General features: G+C 41.8%; 1 protein-coding gene across 2 annotated transcripts in view; it reads right to left on the bottom strand.

The window, feature by feature from the left end:
- The window catches only part of LOC101071901 (rho GTPase-activating protein 26), a 47,649-nt gene that overhangs the window by 18,348 nt on the left and 12,625 nt on the right, over positions 1 to 16,676 (bottom strand). For both annotated transcript variants that reach the window (XM_003970760.3, XM_029848781.1), the window contains exon 2: positions 1,904 to 1,999. In XM_003970760.3, the coding sequence (XP_003970809.1) occupies positions 1,904 to 1,999 (96 nt within the window). The remainder of the gene's footprint in view (positions 1 to 1,903; positions 2,000 to 16,676) is intronic.

The raw sequence follows: 16,676 nt of genomic DNA, 5'->3' as shown, positions 1-16,676 counted from the left end.
ATCACAAACATCTCGATCAGGGATCATTGTGATCTTAATCTTTGTTGTATGTTTCTATGGTGCTTTCACATCAAGCACAGTTGGGCACTGAGCCCATTGATGGAAAGGAGGGCTTAAATGGTTTTGGGTCAGAGTTTCCATTTGAATAACCTCAGTCCATGTTCACACTTGACACATTGACCCAGGCTGTCCATCCATAACATTATTGTTTTATTTAATGTTTATCTTATGACAAATAAGGTTGAACTATCAGCTTCAATACTGTAGCACCTAGTGTACAGCTAAAAAGTCACTTGTGCATCATTTATATTCTTAAAAGAGAGAACATGCATACCTAGATGTTCATTTATACAGTTCTGACACAAGTACGACAAGAAAATTCTCCCAAAAAAGGGCTTTCAGAGCTAAGCACAAAGCTAAAGAGAAAGTCAAACAGCTGAGGGTGGGTCAGCACAGTGAGGATCTACAGCCTGTGCACAAACAGCCAGGGCAGCGCCAGAGGGTGTGGTGACATGGTTCTCGTTCTCGTTTGGACAACGCACAGAATAACACAAAGTTTTAACAGTTTATCTTCTACTGTACTGCAAAGCTCATCCAATGAGTTTCAGGTCAATACACAGTTCAGAATTTAGCAGCACTGGTCACTGAAGATCAGTAAAAATGATGAGAAGGATTAGCAGGAAGTTATTTTGTCCTCCACTTGTTCATCTTCACTTGTTCGTTTGGACAGGAAATTGCCCGACATTTAACCCATTAAAATCTACTATGACACAAATCATGATAGCTGCATAATCTGAGACTATTTATGGATTCAGGGCAATGACCTATTTTCAGCCATTCAGCCTCTCAGAAGATACAGTACCGTATTTTCACGACTATAAGGCGCACCTAAAACACTGAGATTTTCTCAAAAATTGATGGTGCGCCTTATAATATGGAGCGCCTTGTGTGTGGACTGAGTTCCAAAATCTGCTGTGCGCCTTTGGTGGGTGCACTATGGTAAACGCTCCGCCAATCGATTAGCGGCACACCTACGCGTAAGGATCCCCTAAAATGGCGCCGGTCAAGCGAGACGTGTATGAATGAGGCTTACTTTAAACTGCAGGCCATCGAATATGCAGCTGAAAATGGCAATCGAGCAATCACAGTGTTTTCGCTTTATGAGGCGGCGGCATCTCTCCATATGCGCGAGGACAACTGTTGCTGCGATTACCAGGAGAGGGTGGCCATCTTCCGCACCTACTGCCACGACAAGATAACCGCACCCAGCCACCTCACCAACATGGATGAGATCCCTCCGACTTTTAACATTCCTTTGACTCACAAAGTGGAGAAAAAGGGACCGGCACGGTGGCGATACGCACAACGGGGCACGAGAAGTCGTCGTTCACCGTGGTTCTCGGCTGCCACGGAAACAGACAGAGCGCTGGATGGCGGAAGGCGAACACTCCTTCACAAAGACTATGAGGCAGCGGCGGGCAAGTTATGCCACTATATGCGGGTGGATTGCAGACGCATGGGCTATGATACCGTCTTCATGTATTGGAAGAGCTTTCACAAAAGTCGGCATCAACGCTGAAGCAGAACCGGTCGGTGAGTCTGATTCAGATGATGAAGAGGAATTCCGGATGTTGGACATTGAAATAGTGCAGCTGTTTAATTCAGATACAGAAGATGAAAACTTCGATGGTTTTGTGGCGGAAGAATGAATATTTTGTTCAATAAATGTGTCGAAACTCACCGTTTTACTTCCGTTGTCATTTTTTACTGTTTGTTTTAGCATGCGCCTAAAAATACGGTGCGCCTTATGTATGTTTTAAATACAGAAATAGCACCCATAACTGAGACTGTGCCTTTTAATACAGTGCGCCTTATGGTCGTGAAAATACGGTATATTACTCACCTATGCATATCTCATCATCCGTCTCAGCATCGCCGATACACTGAAACTTAAACTCATTAAGAGACTCAGCAAACTTCCTCTTGGCTGTTGATAGACCTGAAAAAAAAACAAGAAAGAAAAATGGGAACTGAAGATGATATGTTCGCCTCATCGTGGTGATAGCAGGAACATAGCCCAGTTGTGGGCTATGTGATACTACATGCAGTCTTGTAAAGTATGAGAACATCACCAGAAACCTTAACGAAGTGGGTTCATGGCCTCGAACATTTGTGCAGAAATACCTTCAGAAATGTGATGATTTTCACATAACAGGAGCTTCTGAGAGCTCCTGAGAGACATATTCAAATGGCCAGATTGGCTTCTTCCTCCAATTTAAACTCAAAAAAGGGTCACCTTCAGAACATTTACTTCCAATCCAGTTGGACTGGACAGAGTCACTGTTTTTGAAAACAGTGCAGTTCATTCTCGTAAATGAATACGTGTACACATTGTGCACAGGCTGAAGATATAAAACACAGACATGGCAGCCATTACATGTCACACTCCCTCAGTTCTTGGACCAATCTTTTTTGTGGGTCCAAGAACTAGCTAATCAGTCAGCAACAAATCAGCAGCATCAAACTGACTTGAGCATGTCCAAACAGATGCCTTGTACTGACCTTAAGCATAAAGTGTGCTGTGCATAGTGGTAGTAGCGCCTTTTAGGAGTGTGCTGGAGTTTAAAACAGTTGTGCTACCTGCTAATAACAGAAAAATAACCCCAGTAACTACAAAAACTCCTGGATTACATGAGTGTGTACTATTTTAGTTCCCAATTCAATGCAGGAACCCTGCTGGAAGTATCATTTTCATGTTTCTGAGCACAGGTGATGCCTTAATCTCAACATATTCAGCGTTGAGAACAAATCTGTTGTCTGCTGTGTCTCTAACTTTAACATATGACCTGATTAAAATTTTGCTTTTAGGAGATGGATTATTTGCAGCCGTGGCCTCAGAGCGGCCTATTATGGCTCCAAGCCTGCATGTACACTGACCTTACTCTCTGCTTTTCAACTCTATATTTGGCTTCTTTCCGAATTCCATCTCCTCTCTCCAATTGGTTCTGATAACGTATTGCGTCAATTCCTGTCTTCGTCGTTCGTTGGTTGCACTGTGCACGGTGTGTTGTATTCACTTTACTTAAAATTGAACACTTGGTGTGTTGTATTCACTTTACTTAAAATTTGAACACTTGGGATATTCTAGTCACCTGATAACAACAGTGCGAAACAACCCATATTAAACAAATACTGGGCTCCGCCGACTATTAGCATTAGCATGGCCTAACCATCTGTTTCCCCCGGTGTCTTTGTCTGTTCAGTGTGTGAAATGTTTAGTTACTCCTCTGCCTCCTTTAGTGAAGGGAATAGGTGCAGAAAGTGTAGTTTATTTACGGCTATGGAGGCGAGGCTTGGCGAGCTTGAGACGCGGTTCCGCAGGTTGGAGTTAGCTAGAGTTGCGTCAGGTAGCCAAGGGAAGCTAGCTGCTGCGGAGCTGCCTAGCGTAGCTACAGCTAAAGGTCCCCCGGCAGCAGCCGAGCAGCCGGCTAGCCAGGGCGGCGGTTCGCAAGAAGCGTAGCCCAGACCAAAGACCCACGGTGCACCACCAACCGCTTCCCGTGGCTAACCGCTTTTCCCCACTTGGCGACACACCCGCTGAGAAACCGACCCTGGTAATTGGCGACTCTGTTTTGCACTATGTGAAGCCGACTCCAGCGACCATAGTCAAGTGCATTCCGGGGGCCAGAGCGGGCAACATAGAAGCCAATTTAAAGCTGCTGGCAAGACGTAAACGTAAATTTGGTAAAGTCGGAGCAAACGACACCCAGCTTCGTAAGTCGGAGGTCACCGAAATTAACATAGAGTCGGTGTGCAGCTATGCAAAAACGAGGTCGGACTCCGTAGCATTCTCTGGTCCCCTCCCCAATCTGGCCAGCGATGAAATGTTAAGCTGCATGTAATCGCTTTGTCGCTGGTTGTCATGGTGGTGCCCTGAAAACCAGATGGCCTTTATAGACAATTGGAGCACTTTTTGGGGAAAACCTGGTCTGATTTGGAGAGATGGTGTCCATCCCACACAGGATGGTGGCCTCTCTCATTTCTAGTAATTTGGCTAATCTTATTAGACCCAAAGTGACCTGACAATCCAGGGTCCAGACCAGGATGCAGAGTTGTAGTCTTACACACCTCTCTGCTGCTTCCATAGAACCCTCATCCGCCAACAATAACATATTTAACACTATAGAGGTAGTCTCTAGCACAGAGCAGGGGAGCGGTCAATCACCATAATCTTACTAAAATTAATACTTGGAGAAACTAATATCACAATTAAATGTGGACTGTTAAATATTAGATCTCTTTTGTGTGAATCCCTGTTGGTGAACGACCTGATAGCGGATCATCACATTGATTTATTTTGTCTTACTGAGACCTGGCTTCAGGAGGAGGATTATGTTAGCTTAAATGAATCTACTCCTCCTACCCATCTTAATTATCATATTCCTCATGTTACTGGTCGAGGAGGGGGAGTGGCAGCAATCTATCACTCCAAGTTATTAATTAATCCTAGACCAAAATATGGTTCCAGTTCATTTGAAAGCCTGACTTGGCATCACCCATCTGAACTGGAAAGCAGAAAAGCCACTTTTGTTTGTCTGCTGGGCCACATTCAGAGTTCCTATCCAAGTTCTCCGATTTCTTATCTGACTTGGTCCTTAGAACGGACAAAGTCATTATCATTGGAGAGTTTAATATCCATGTAGACTTTGTAAATGACAGCTTTAGAAATGGCTTCATTTCATTACTTGAGTCAGTTGGTTTCCTCCAGCAGATAAACCAACCAACTCATAGCTTCAACCACACCCTAGATCTAGTTTTGACTTATGGTGTTGAGGTAGAACATGTGTCAGTATTCCCTCAGAACCCACTCCTGTCAGATCATTCTTTGATCACTTTTACATTTATGATTATGGATTCTTCTATGCTCAGAGCACAGTCTTACTATAGCAGATGTCTTTCAGATAATGCTGTAGCTAAGTTTAAGGAAGTGATCCCTGTGCTAATCTCAGGACCACTGTGCGTTTCCCCAGGGATCAGTCATTATAATCTTAGCCCTGCTGAGGTTGACTCTATTGCTGAAGGTGCAGCAACCTCACTGAGAATCACGCTTGATTCTGTTGCCCCCCTGAAAAAGAAAATAGTAAGTCAGAGGAGGTGTGCCCCCTGGTATAATTCACATATCAGGACCCTCAAGCAGAAAGCGCACAGACTAGAGAGGAAGTTGCATTCTTGTAAAATAGATAGCTATCATGCAGCCTGGAAAGACAGTCTGTAAGTTTACAAAAAGGCCCTCCGTAAGGTTAGAACAGCTTATTTTTCTTCTTTAATTGAGGAAAATAAGAACAACCCCAGGTTTCTTTTCAGCACTGTGGCCAAATTAACCAAGAGTCACAGTGTTTTAGATCCACATATCCCTTCTTCCCTTAGTGGTGAGGACTTCATGAGCTTCTGCACTGATAAAGTTCTAGCTATCAGAGAAAAAGCTAACCAGGCCATCCCAACAACTGGACCATCACCAGTGCTGACTGTGGGAACATACAGGTTCTCCAAAGAGCCCTTAAACTCCTTCAGCCCTATATCATTTTCTGAGGCGTCTTCGCTAATTCAGAAATCCAAGACCACGTGTCTTTTAGATCCCATCCCAACACACCTGTTGAAGGATGTTTTACCATTGATAGGCAGTTCTGTCCTGGACCAGATCAATAGTTCTTTAGTGACAAGTTATGTACCCCGGTCCTACAAGGTGGCAGTGATTAAGCCGTTGCTTAAAAAAACATCACTGGATCCTGACGAATAAGCAAATTATAGGCCAATATCCAACTTTCCTTTTATCTCTAAAGTTCTTGAGAAGGTGGTGGTGACTCAGTTACTGGAGCACCTGCAGAGGAACAGCCTGTTTGAGTTGTTTCAGTCAGACTTTAGAGCTCATCACAGCACAGAAACAGCACTTCTTAAAGTTCAGATCATGGACTGGTCATGGACTGGTCTCTATGCTGGTTCAGCTGGACCTCAGTGCTGCTTTTGATACAGTTGATCACAGCATCCTGTTACAGAGACTGGAACATGTGATTGGCATTAAAGGGACAGCACTAGACTGTTTAGATCATATTTATCTGATAGATACCAGTTTGCTCATGTCCATGGTGTTCCCTCCTCATACAGTGGGTTTGCCATGAAGTTCCTCAAGGTTCTGTACTTGGACCAATCCTCTTCACCTTGTACATGCTTCCCTTAGGGAACATTATTCGGCAGCATGGGATAAATTTTCATTGTTATGCTGATGACAGTCAGCTTTATCTATCCATGAAACCAGAGGAGACAGAGAAGTTAGTGAAGCTTCAGACCTGTCTTAAAGACATAAAGTCCTGGATGTCTTCAAATTTCCTCCTCCTCAACTCAGGAAAAACTGAGGTCATGGTGTTTGGTCCTGAACCTCTCAGCGATAGATTAGATCACATGATCACTCTAGATGGTATCCCATTAACATCTAGTCTCTGTGTGAGGAATCTTGAAGTAACTTTTGATCAAAATCTCTCCTTCAACTCACACATTAAATTAGTCTCTAGAAGTGCCTTTTTTCACCTGAGGAACATCACAAGGATTAGAAAACTACTGACCCACCATGATGCTGAAAAGTTAGTCCATGCATTTGTTACTTCCAGGCTGGACTATTGTAATTCTTTATTATCAGGGTGTCCAAACTCCTCTTTAAGAAGCCTTCAGCTGAGGGTATTGACTAACAGGTATTCCCTACTCTAGATCAGAAGCCTTTTGGTAATGATCTGTAAGCCATTGCTTACATATTTTAAGTAAGTTACTCTTGGCAGCGTGCCGTTGATAGATGAAGCAAGTATGTAGACAATGTTTGTAGCCTGTTTTTAAATTTCGGTGTCAGCCTGGATGTTTGTATCAGATTTACTAATATTAATAAATTTAAGTTAAAAAAAAAAGAGCTGCAACATCCCTAGAGTATATTTTGGCATATTGTAATATCTTCAACATTTTCAAAAAACACTTATTTATATTTATAGATATTATATTTTAATAGCTAACAGAACAATGATTTCCCCAACTGCAAGAAATTATTTAATCTTACAATTGCCACCAAGTCCGAGGATGGAGGTTTTAAACAATTTCAGTTTAGGAATAAAAACAGAAAAGAAACCAGTTACCAGGAACTTCTGCAATAATTGTTGTTCTCATGGGGCAGAAATATGGAATTCTTCACTGCAAGCAGAGAAATTGGTCCAAGCTTAATTTCTCCCTCCAAACATCCAACAATGAATGTCAATAGAAGCTCTTCCAGAAGCAGTTCCTGGTGTTGAAGTATTAGACCCATCCTGAAAAGAAGCTCCACGTTTTCAGACTTTTTCAAGTTTCAAAATTTGTCTACCTGGACATTCCTCCTATTTCAACTTTTTAATCGATGACTCCATCAGGTGCCAAAAACATGTTGAAGCTTTCGTCAGTGAGAAACCCAAAGTTAAAAACCTGAGAAAACATTGACTTCTATACATTATTAATCCTGTTCGTTACACATAGAACATCTGTTACAATAAGGATTCAAAAACGTTTCTTCGATCCAAAGAGAAAAAAATGAAAGTGTTTGTCCTTGAGGTATATTAACTGCAGCCTACTCATCAAGGAAATCATTCAAAGTTTAGAAAATTGTGAACAGATTTTGATGGACACACAAACAAAATTAGAAATTCTAATTAGAAAATGATGTAATCAAAGGCTGGGCAGATTACAATATAATAGCGTATTTGCACTTCAACATAAATCTAGCATTCATTGTAAGATAAGTGATATTGCTGCAAATAAATATGATATCTGTATGAGATCCAACTTGTCGGCCACAATGAAATTGTTTATCTCTTATTTTTTTTATGCTGGTAGGATGAGAAAATACCTTGGCAACTACTGGGATGACCTCACTCTTGTCAGAAAAAGTTCAAAACATGCCTCTGTTTGTGTTTGGATTTCCTTCCTTTACAGGATGTCTTGTTGCATTTTGGCAACTGCAGGGATCACGGCACGGTGTTATTTTCCTGGCAAGAACGTATATGTACATCACACATGTACAAACATCAAATAAGAATTTAAAGGCTCCCCAGTTGCAACATAAGTAAACGTACAGTAATACTACTGTGAAGTAGTATTGCTCGCGTGTCCACTTTCAGGCGAGAAGGACATCTGAGGTCAGTGACAGCCATATACAAATGAGCCGATACAGGATTCACCTCCTTTCAAAGTTGACAATAACGAGTTGGACTAATTAAAAGAAAACTACAGCTCTGGTCAACAGAAGTAAAGTGAGGAGATGCTTCAGCCATCCGCCCCTCTGCTGTGACCATCTATTACATCATCAACATTCTGACCAAATATAATTATCAGCATAAATACATTCCACCAAATGCAATAAAAGGACCCAAGTGTTAAACAAAAATGGACTGAATTGAAAACTGGCTGAGTTGCAGGAACTCATCTGCAATATAATAATGACATTTGCACAGCGCTGCCTCAAATGTTGGAGCTGCTTGAGCAAGTGAAAGAGAAAAATGACTAAAAGGAATTAAATTGGACACCAACATGAAGCTGTTGAAGCTTGTAATGAAGCACAAGCACTGCACAACAACTGCTACACATGCAGTCAAAAGAATGGGCCTGTGTGATATCGGCAGGATATCCAGCAGTAGCTGGAACTCTGCAGTTGCTTTGTTCCACAAGCATGTGAATAGAAACCCTATTCATCCAGCAGGAAAAACAAACAACACACAGACAGACACGTACACTATTCAACCAGGATGACAAAGACAGATTTCAGTATTCTCATCAAGTTCTTTATAGGACTCAGCAGCCATAGCAAGTGAATAGCGAGGAATTTATCGAATCAGAAGTACAGTAAAAGATCAGTATTCAAGTAAAATTACATTGGACAAAACTAGTGTGTAAATTTCACTTTTTTGTGTTAGCATAGTTCCACAAATAACATAATTCACATTGGTGAAGGTCCAGAATGTTAAGATTAAACAACATATTGCAAAAATGCCTCATTATATTTTACCAGATGTAGTTTTTTTTAAACTGTGTGTGTACATATAATATGGTCATGAATTTCTGCTGGTCAAAGAACAAGGTTAGTTGCAGTTAGATGCACTGAGGGGAAGAAACACTCCTTTCACTGCAACAATGAGCCCCGAAGCACAGAAAGCCTGACAGAGAGGTGTGGCTTGTTTTGGGTGTTGGTGTGGTAAATGTACGTTGGAGGGAAGCAGAGGTGAAGGGTCATGCTTTATCTGTTTATTCTGCTCTGTCAGCGCTACAGGAGACAGATCAGCATACATTGATATATACTGCTCAAAAAAATTAGAGGAACACTTCGAAAACACATCAGATCTAAACGGGGGGAAAACGATCTTGAATATTTTTCCTGATAAAAAGTAGGTGATGTATTAGTAACAAAATGATGCCATATAATTTGATAGAAATGTAAATGATCACCCTATAAAAGGGGGGAAATCAAAGACATCCCAAAAAATGAAAGTGAAAAAAATGATGCAGCAGACTGGTCCATTTTGCCAAAATGTCATTGTAGCAACTTAAAATGATTCTCAGTAGTTTGTGTGGCCCCCACGTGCTTGCACGCATGCCTGACAACGTCGGGGCATGCTCCTAATGAGACGACGAATGGTGTCCTGGGGGATCTCCTCCCAGATCTGGACCAGGGCATCACTGAGCTCCTGGACAGTCTGAGGATCAACCTGGCGGTGCCGGATGGACCTAAACATAATGTCCCAGAGGTGTTCTATTGGGTTTAGGTCAGGTGAACGTGGGGGCCAGTCAATGGTATCAATTCCTTCATCCTACAGGAACTGCCTGCATACTCTAACCACATGCAGTCGGGCATTGTCGTGGATCAGGAGGAACCCAGGTCCCACTGCACCAGCGTAGGTTCTGACAATGGATCCAATGATTTCATCCCGATACCTAATAGCAGTCAGGGTGCCATTATCTAACTTGTAGAAGTCTGCGCGTCCTTCCAGGGATATGCCTCCCCAGACCATCACTGACCCACCACCAAACCAGTCATGCTGAATGATGTTGCAGGCAGCATAACGTTCTCCATGGCATCTCCAGACCCTTTCACGTCTGTCGCATGTGCTCAGGTTTAACCTGCTCTCATCGGTGAAGAGCACAGGGCACCAGTGGCATAGTTGTCAATTGTGATGGTCTATGGCAATTGCCAATCGAGCTCTACGGTGCCGGGCAGTGAGCACAGGGCCCACTACAGGATGTCGGGCCCTCAGGCCACCCTCATGGAGCCTGTTTCTGGTTGTTTGGTCAAAAACACCACCAGCGGCCTGCTGGAGGTTATTTTGTAGGGCTCTGGCAGTGCTCATTCTGTTCCTCCTTGCACAAAGGAGCAGATACCAATCCTGCTGAGGGTTTAAGGACCTTCTACGACCCTGTCCAGCTCTCCTGGAGTAACTACCTGTCTCTTGGAATCTCCTCCATGCTCTTGAGACTGTGCTGGGAGACACAGCAAACCTTGCAACGGCACATATTGATGTGCCATCCTGGAGGAGTTGGACTACTTGTGCAACCTCTATAGCAGGGGTCACCAACACGTTGCCCGCGGGCACCCGGTCACCCGTAAGAACCACATGAGTCGCCCTCCGGCCTGTTCTAAAAATAGCTCAAATAGCACCACTTACCAATGAGCTGCATCTAATTTATTTTGTATGCTATTCTTGTTTAAATCACACTTACACATAAACTGGAAATAACAATATATATATTTTTAAAAATTAAAAAATTGTTCAAAGGTCAGTATGATGCGCGTGACCAAAATGTAGCGTCTTCGCAGATTGCTACGACCAAACAACCTAGCGGGCGCAGCGAAAACGAGGAGACTGGCCCATAAAAAGATGGCAGAAAAAAAAAAGACATCATTTTCACAACGAATGGGAGGTCGACGGCAAAGGCACCAAAAGCGGCACAATGTGGAGAGACATTTCACGACGTGTCACACAAGCTACCATGCTAAATATCCACAGGGCAGTAAACTGCGAGCAGAAAAAGCCCGAGAGTTAAAGGCAGCTTTGTGCAAACAGCAAGCTTTTTTCACAAGGCCAGTTAAAGCCTCCCAAAAATCAACCGAAGCCTCATTTAGAGCTACGCAATTCTTGATTAAAAAGAAGAAGGCATTTTCAGACGGGGAGGTAGTTAAAGAAGCAATGATGTTAATTGCTAAAACTGTACTTGAAAACGAGAAATACGGAACCGACGTGATCTCCAATCTCTCCGATGTTCAACTGGGGGCAGCTACGGTAAGAAGAGTATCTGCGATGTCCGGGAACTTGGCCGACCAGCTGGACCGTGATCTGGCGAGGTGCAGGTGGTTTAGCATCCAGTGTGACGAGTCGGTGGACAGCAGCAGTACGGCGCAGCTGATGATCTTTATGAGGAAGGTGTTTGATGATTTCTCCACAAAAGAAGAACTTCTCACACTACTGCCCCTAAAGACAACTACGAGGGGAGTTGACATATATAACGCGGTGAAGGAGTTTTTGGTGGAGAAAAAAGTGCCGCTGGAAAAGCTGGTATCAGTGACTACAGACGGGGCTCCTGCTATGAGCGGCCGACACACAGGATCCATTGTTCATTGTAAAGGTGACACAGAGTTCCCAAACTTTCTGCATTACCACTGCATCATTCACCAGCAGGCCTTATGTGCAAAAGTGATCGGCTTTGAGCACGTGATGACTCCTGTGGTGAAGATCATAAACAGCATCCGCTCCAGAGCTAAACAACACAGAACATTCAAGGTACTGTTGGAGGAGCTGTCAACTGAATATGGTGACCTGCTACTACACACAGAAATCCGATGGCTCAGCAGGGGACGGATTTTGCTTCGTTTTTTGTCACTTTTGAGTGAAATAAAAGAGTTCATGCAGTCCAGAGGGGAAGACACCACGCTGCTGGAGGACACTGACTGGACACTTGACCTTGCATTTTTAATGGACATTACTGGGAAACTGAACAGTTTGAACTGCGAGCTGCAAGGCAAAGGTAAGACTGTTGCTGATATGATAAGTGCTGTAAATGCATTTAAAGCCAAGATGAACATTTTCTCTATGCATTTACAGACAAAAAAGGTGCTGCACTTTCCCTCTGTGCAGATGGTGCTGAAAGACAATGCTTCTGCATGTGAGGCTTTTGACAAAAGCATAGAAAAGTACTGTCAGGTCAGGTGCAAATTGAAATTGTAACATTGCAAAATGACCTGCACCTCAAAGCCTATCAGGCTGCACCAAACTTTTAGTGCCTTGTTGACACAGAAAAGTACAGTGGTGTATGTACAGCAGCTATGAAGGTTGCAAGCCTTTTTGGTTCAACCTATCTTTGTGAATCAGCCTTTTCTGACATGAACTTCATCAAGAACAAACACAGAACACGCCTCACTGATGCACATCTGCCAGACTCACTCAGAGTTGCACTGTCAAGTTCCCCACCAGAGTACAACACACTGGTAAACAGCATGCAATGCCAGGCTTCCCACCAACTGGCAAAGGAATGGATACCAGATTTGGTGTCTAGTTCATAATTTGTTAAATGTGTTTGTAAAAAGTAACAATTGTTTATGTTAAAATGTTAATGTAAAAAATTCTGCAGACTTAAGTGTGAAGTTCAAAACGTAATCAGATTTATTTTAAAAGTTTATTTTTGTATTTTACATGATTTATTATTTGTACAAATGTGGTGCAAAGTAATTCATGATTTGTTAAAAAATGTTAGTGGCTAGTAAAAATGGGACATTGTGATTTCCTAGGACTGTTGTAGAAGTGATCATTTTAAAATGTTTTTGAACATTTTTTTTCAATTTGAAAAACACTTGCACTAAGACAAAATATAGAAATTAAGGGTTGCATATTGATATTGATCTGTTCCCGATCTTGTTAAATCATTGTTGATATTCATTGTGAGAAATCATTAACATAATCAGTGTCTTTGCAGAGATGAATATCATTCACTATTAATAATGACATTTAGTTAAAGATAAATTGGGCAAATTGGCTATTTCAGAAGTGTGTATCAAACTGGTAGCTCTTCACATTATTCAGTACCCAGGAAGTAGCTCTCGGTTTCAAAAAGGTTGGTGACCCCTGCTCTATAGCGTCCAGGTACCGCACCATGCTATCAACAGAGATGCTGATCAAAGCCAAATGGATAACTACAGCAGTAGAAAGCCAGTCAGTAAAAAATAAGCCAAAAGAGATGAGGAGGAAAAAAAGTATCAGTGGTCTCAACCTGGAAAGCCATTCCTGTTTTGGGGGCCATCTCATTGTTGCCCCCCTGATGCACCTGTTGTTGATTTCATTAACAACAAAGCAGCAGAAACTGATTAACAACCCCCTCTGCTACTTAACTGACCAGATCAATATCCCAGAAGTTTGACTAATGGTTGCTATACTCTGATTAAAAAGTGTTCCTCTAATTTTTTTGAGCAGTGTATATTTTATAGTATCAACTTTATGTCTGGAATGAAACGTGAATGGATGAAGCAATCTGGACATGGACATAGATCTTGTTACTAACATACATTTTAGGTCCATCATTTACATGTAACATGATTCACCATCACAGCTGGAGAACAGTGGAAAACCATCGATACAATCAGTCCAACTATCCATATGTTGTTATGCTTTTGGAAGGGAATGGAGAAGGGTTGGAACGAGGTTGGAAGGTACCCTCCACATGTTGCCAATTGCATCAAAATGTCTACAACTACTGCCACAGCCTCTGAATGTAAGATGCTGTAATTACATCCACTTGTATAAATATTTCTAGTGGATGAACAGGGATAAGACAGCTAAGCCATACCTTGAGTCAATTGATGTTTACGGGCACATTTATCTTTAACACATGCTGAACCACACAAGGCAGTGTGGGAGAAAATGAAGTAATATTGAAATCATAATTTTGTCCTCTAGGGGGGCAGATTTAAAAAAAACATTTTCCCGGATTATTAAACAGTGGGTGAAGACTTACACCTGCCACTTACCTATCAAGACAGATATCTCATTTGTTTTTTCAAGGAAGTGACAAACCTCGGGGCCTCATTGGCGTCCAATAGCTTTAACTGTCATAAACATTTGCACTCGTGTTGAATGCAGGGCATCATAAGCGACAGGGGACAAGCTTATGTGTTCATATTTACATTATAATGTTGGGAAGATCTTGGTGATTTTGCTACCATCATCTCTTTGGACTGTAAACATTAGCTGCAATGAAGCATCCACACAGGAACTGGGGATGGTCACTGGCCAACATTTGGATCCACAAACACAAGCATGAGCTAAGGAATGACACAGCATTGGATTTAAAAAAAAAAAAATAGACCTAAACACGCACACTGAATCTTTTACACACAAAAACGGTCCTCTTATTTATAATTGAAGAAAACTAAGCTAGACAGTGTGTGTGTATGTGTATTGTAAATGTTGACTATAAATACAAGAGAAAGGACTGAACCATCATTAAATTGGACCTGATCTTCCATGCCAGTGGAGATACAGAGTGTTGATCAAAAGGCCAGAGCTAATGGAAGGAATTAAAAAACAGTATTAACAATTTTAACCAGACTCAACACAGATTATAAAGCAGAGAATAATATATATCATGGCTTTTTGTGGACTTTTAAAACCAATTTGATCATCAGAAACTGGGTGAATTGTGGTCAGGGTGCAATAAAGTGATTACCAACAGCTAAATAAAGTCCAGGAAAAAAGTGCAAAGTCCTGACTATCAAGAGGACGGTTATGGAGAATGAGCGATGACTTTTGGGAAAGAGCTCGGGGGAAAACAGCTCTCCAGAGACAGAAGGAAATGGGTTAATAAACAACTGCAGAAACAGGAAAATCAAGATGTCACAGCCTCTGACGGAAGGCTGAACTATTTTTTTTGGACCTTAATTTCACGCCACTCATTCACCCTTCCTTTTGAACCCCCTCTTGCCCTCTTCTTGCTGCTATTATTGCACTCAATCACACCTGCTGATGACACAGCCAAACCTGACAATTAGGGAGGTTTTCCTTCTGTGAAATCATTCTGCAAACTTTTGGCTGCCTCAGCAAAGAACCACAACAGGAATCCGGGACAATCTGACTTGGAGTGAAGCACCCAGGGCCAGAGCCAGGCAGCTTCGGCTGAATAAGACTTCAGAATTTGGAGAAAAATGCTGAATTCTTTCACTATAGCAAGTGAATGTAAGCCACAAAAATCTCCATGTCTCCAGTATCATTTAAAATAAAGTTGTTGTTCGGGGATCTTGGGGTTGTGATACACAAACAATGAATCAAAAGGATGGATTTTAAATACCTTTCTGTTCATCAAAGTGGAAGCTTTACTGGAACTCTGTCCATCTCAGTCTGTTGGGACTTGCAAAACAATTTTTATTTAGCTGAGCTCTGTGGTGCTTCACAATACAGATGGGTCAACCTTTGCGAACTACTCACTCTGTGTAATGCAGTACTTTAGTGTCATGATTGTTCAGGTTTCTGTCTAATAATGTTTAAAACACTGGCAATTAAAATGAACCCTGGAACATTTTGGTGATCTCCTGGAGCAGGCATGTCAAACTCAGTCCTCGAAGGCCACGATCCTGCCGGGTTTTCTATCCCACTGAATGCATTTTCAGCCTGGTAGGACAGAAAACCCGGCAGGATCGTGGCCCTCGAGGACTGAGTTCGACACATGTGTGAGGATCTGGGAAAGGTAGAGTACCACCTGGGCCTCCCTATAAACATCGGTTAGATTCCAAATTTATGGTATGCACCAGAGATGCACCAGAGAACCAAAGAACCCAAGTATCCTGTGTGTTTTCATATTCTAATCTCCATCATTGCTTGAACAAGAATTCGGGTACATTCTAACAGAAACTGCAGAAATACCAGTTTTATTGATGTCCGGAAGATCTTGTTGATGCAACACTCATTTTTAATTTCTCATGAGTCAATATCAAAGACAAAACAGAGAGCTGACTCTGCCACGGGAGTTCACTTTTGGTATTACCAAGCAGAAATAGAAAACCCTTCTGTGCACATGACTAGCTACATACTGATGACATTACCGTCATTCTTATTCCAGCTATTCCTCATAACCTTACACTAGGGCTGCATATAACAATATTTTTTGTTGATTAATCTAGAGATTATTTCATTCAGTCACACCACTGCGCATTTCTTGTATAAATCTAAATACAGTGTAAATTAAATCAACAAATTTCCCCAGCCCTAACTGACATAACTCTGACCTTCATACAACAGCACAGAAAAGAAGACCTGTCCTGCAAATGAAAAACTTAGAAATTCTCACCTTATTTAAAGATTGGACTGAAATTAAGACCCTCTTTGGACCACTACACCATCTATGCTGTGAATAAAATAATTACATTCTATTTGTCTTTTCTTTCTTTTGTTGTCATTATACTAAATCTAGTTCTTTATTAAATTTTATGATTTACCTGTAGGCCAAATGTAAAAATAAAATAGGCCAAGTGTAACAAAAGGTGCTGATTATTTCCTATAACATCATGTAGATGATGACAACTCACTTAAGTTATTTTACATGTCCTCAAATGGTTGGGCTGGTTGGGCTTCTACTAATTTAAC

This window comes from Takifugu rubripes, chromosome 15 (genome assembly GCF_901000725.2).
Source record: "Takifugu rubripes chromosome 15, fTakRub1.2, whole genome shotgun sequence".
Taxonomy (NCBI): domain Eukaryota; kingdom Metazoa; phylum Chordata; class Actinopteri; order Tetraodontiformes; family Tetraodontidae; genus Takifugu; species Takifugu rubripes.
The sequence above is the reverse complement of the archived record's forward strand: the minus strand, read 5'-3'. Positions and strand labels throughout refer to the sequence as shown.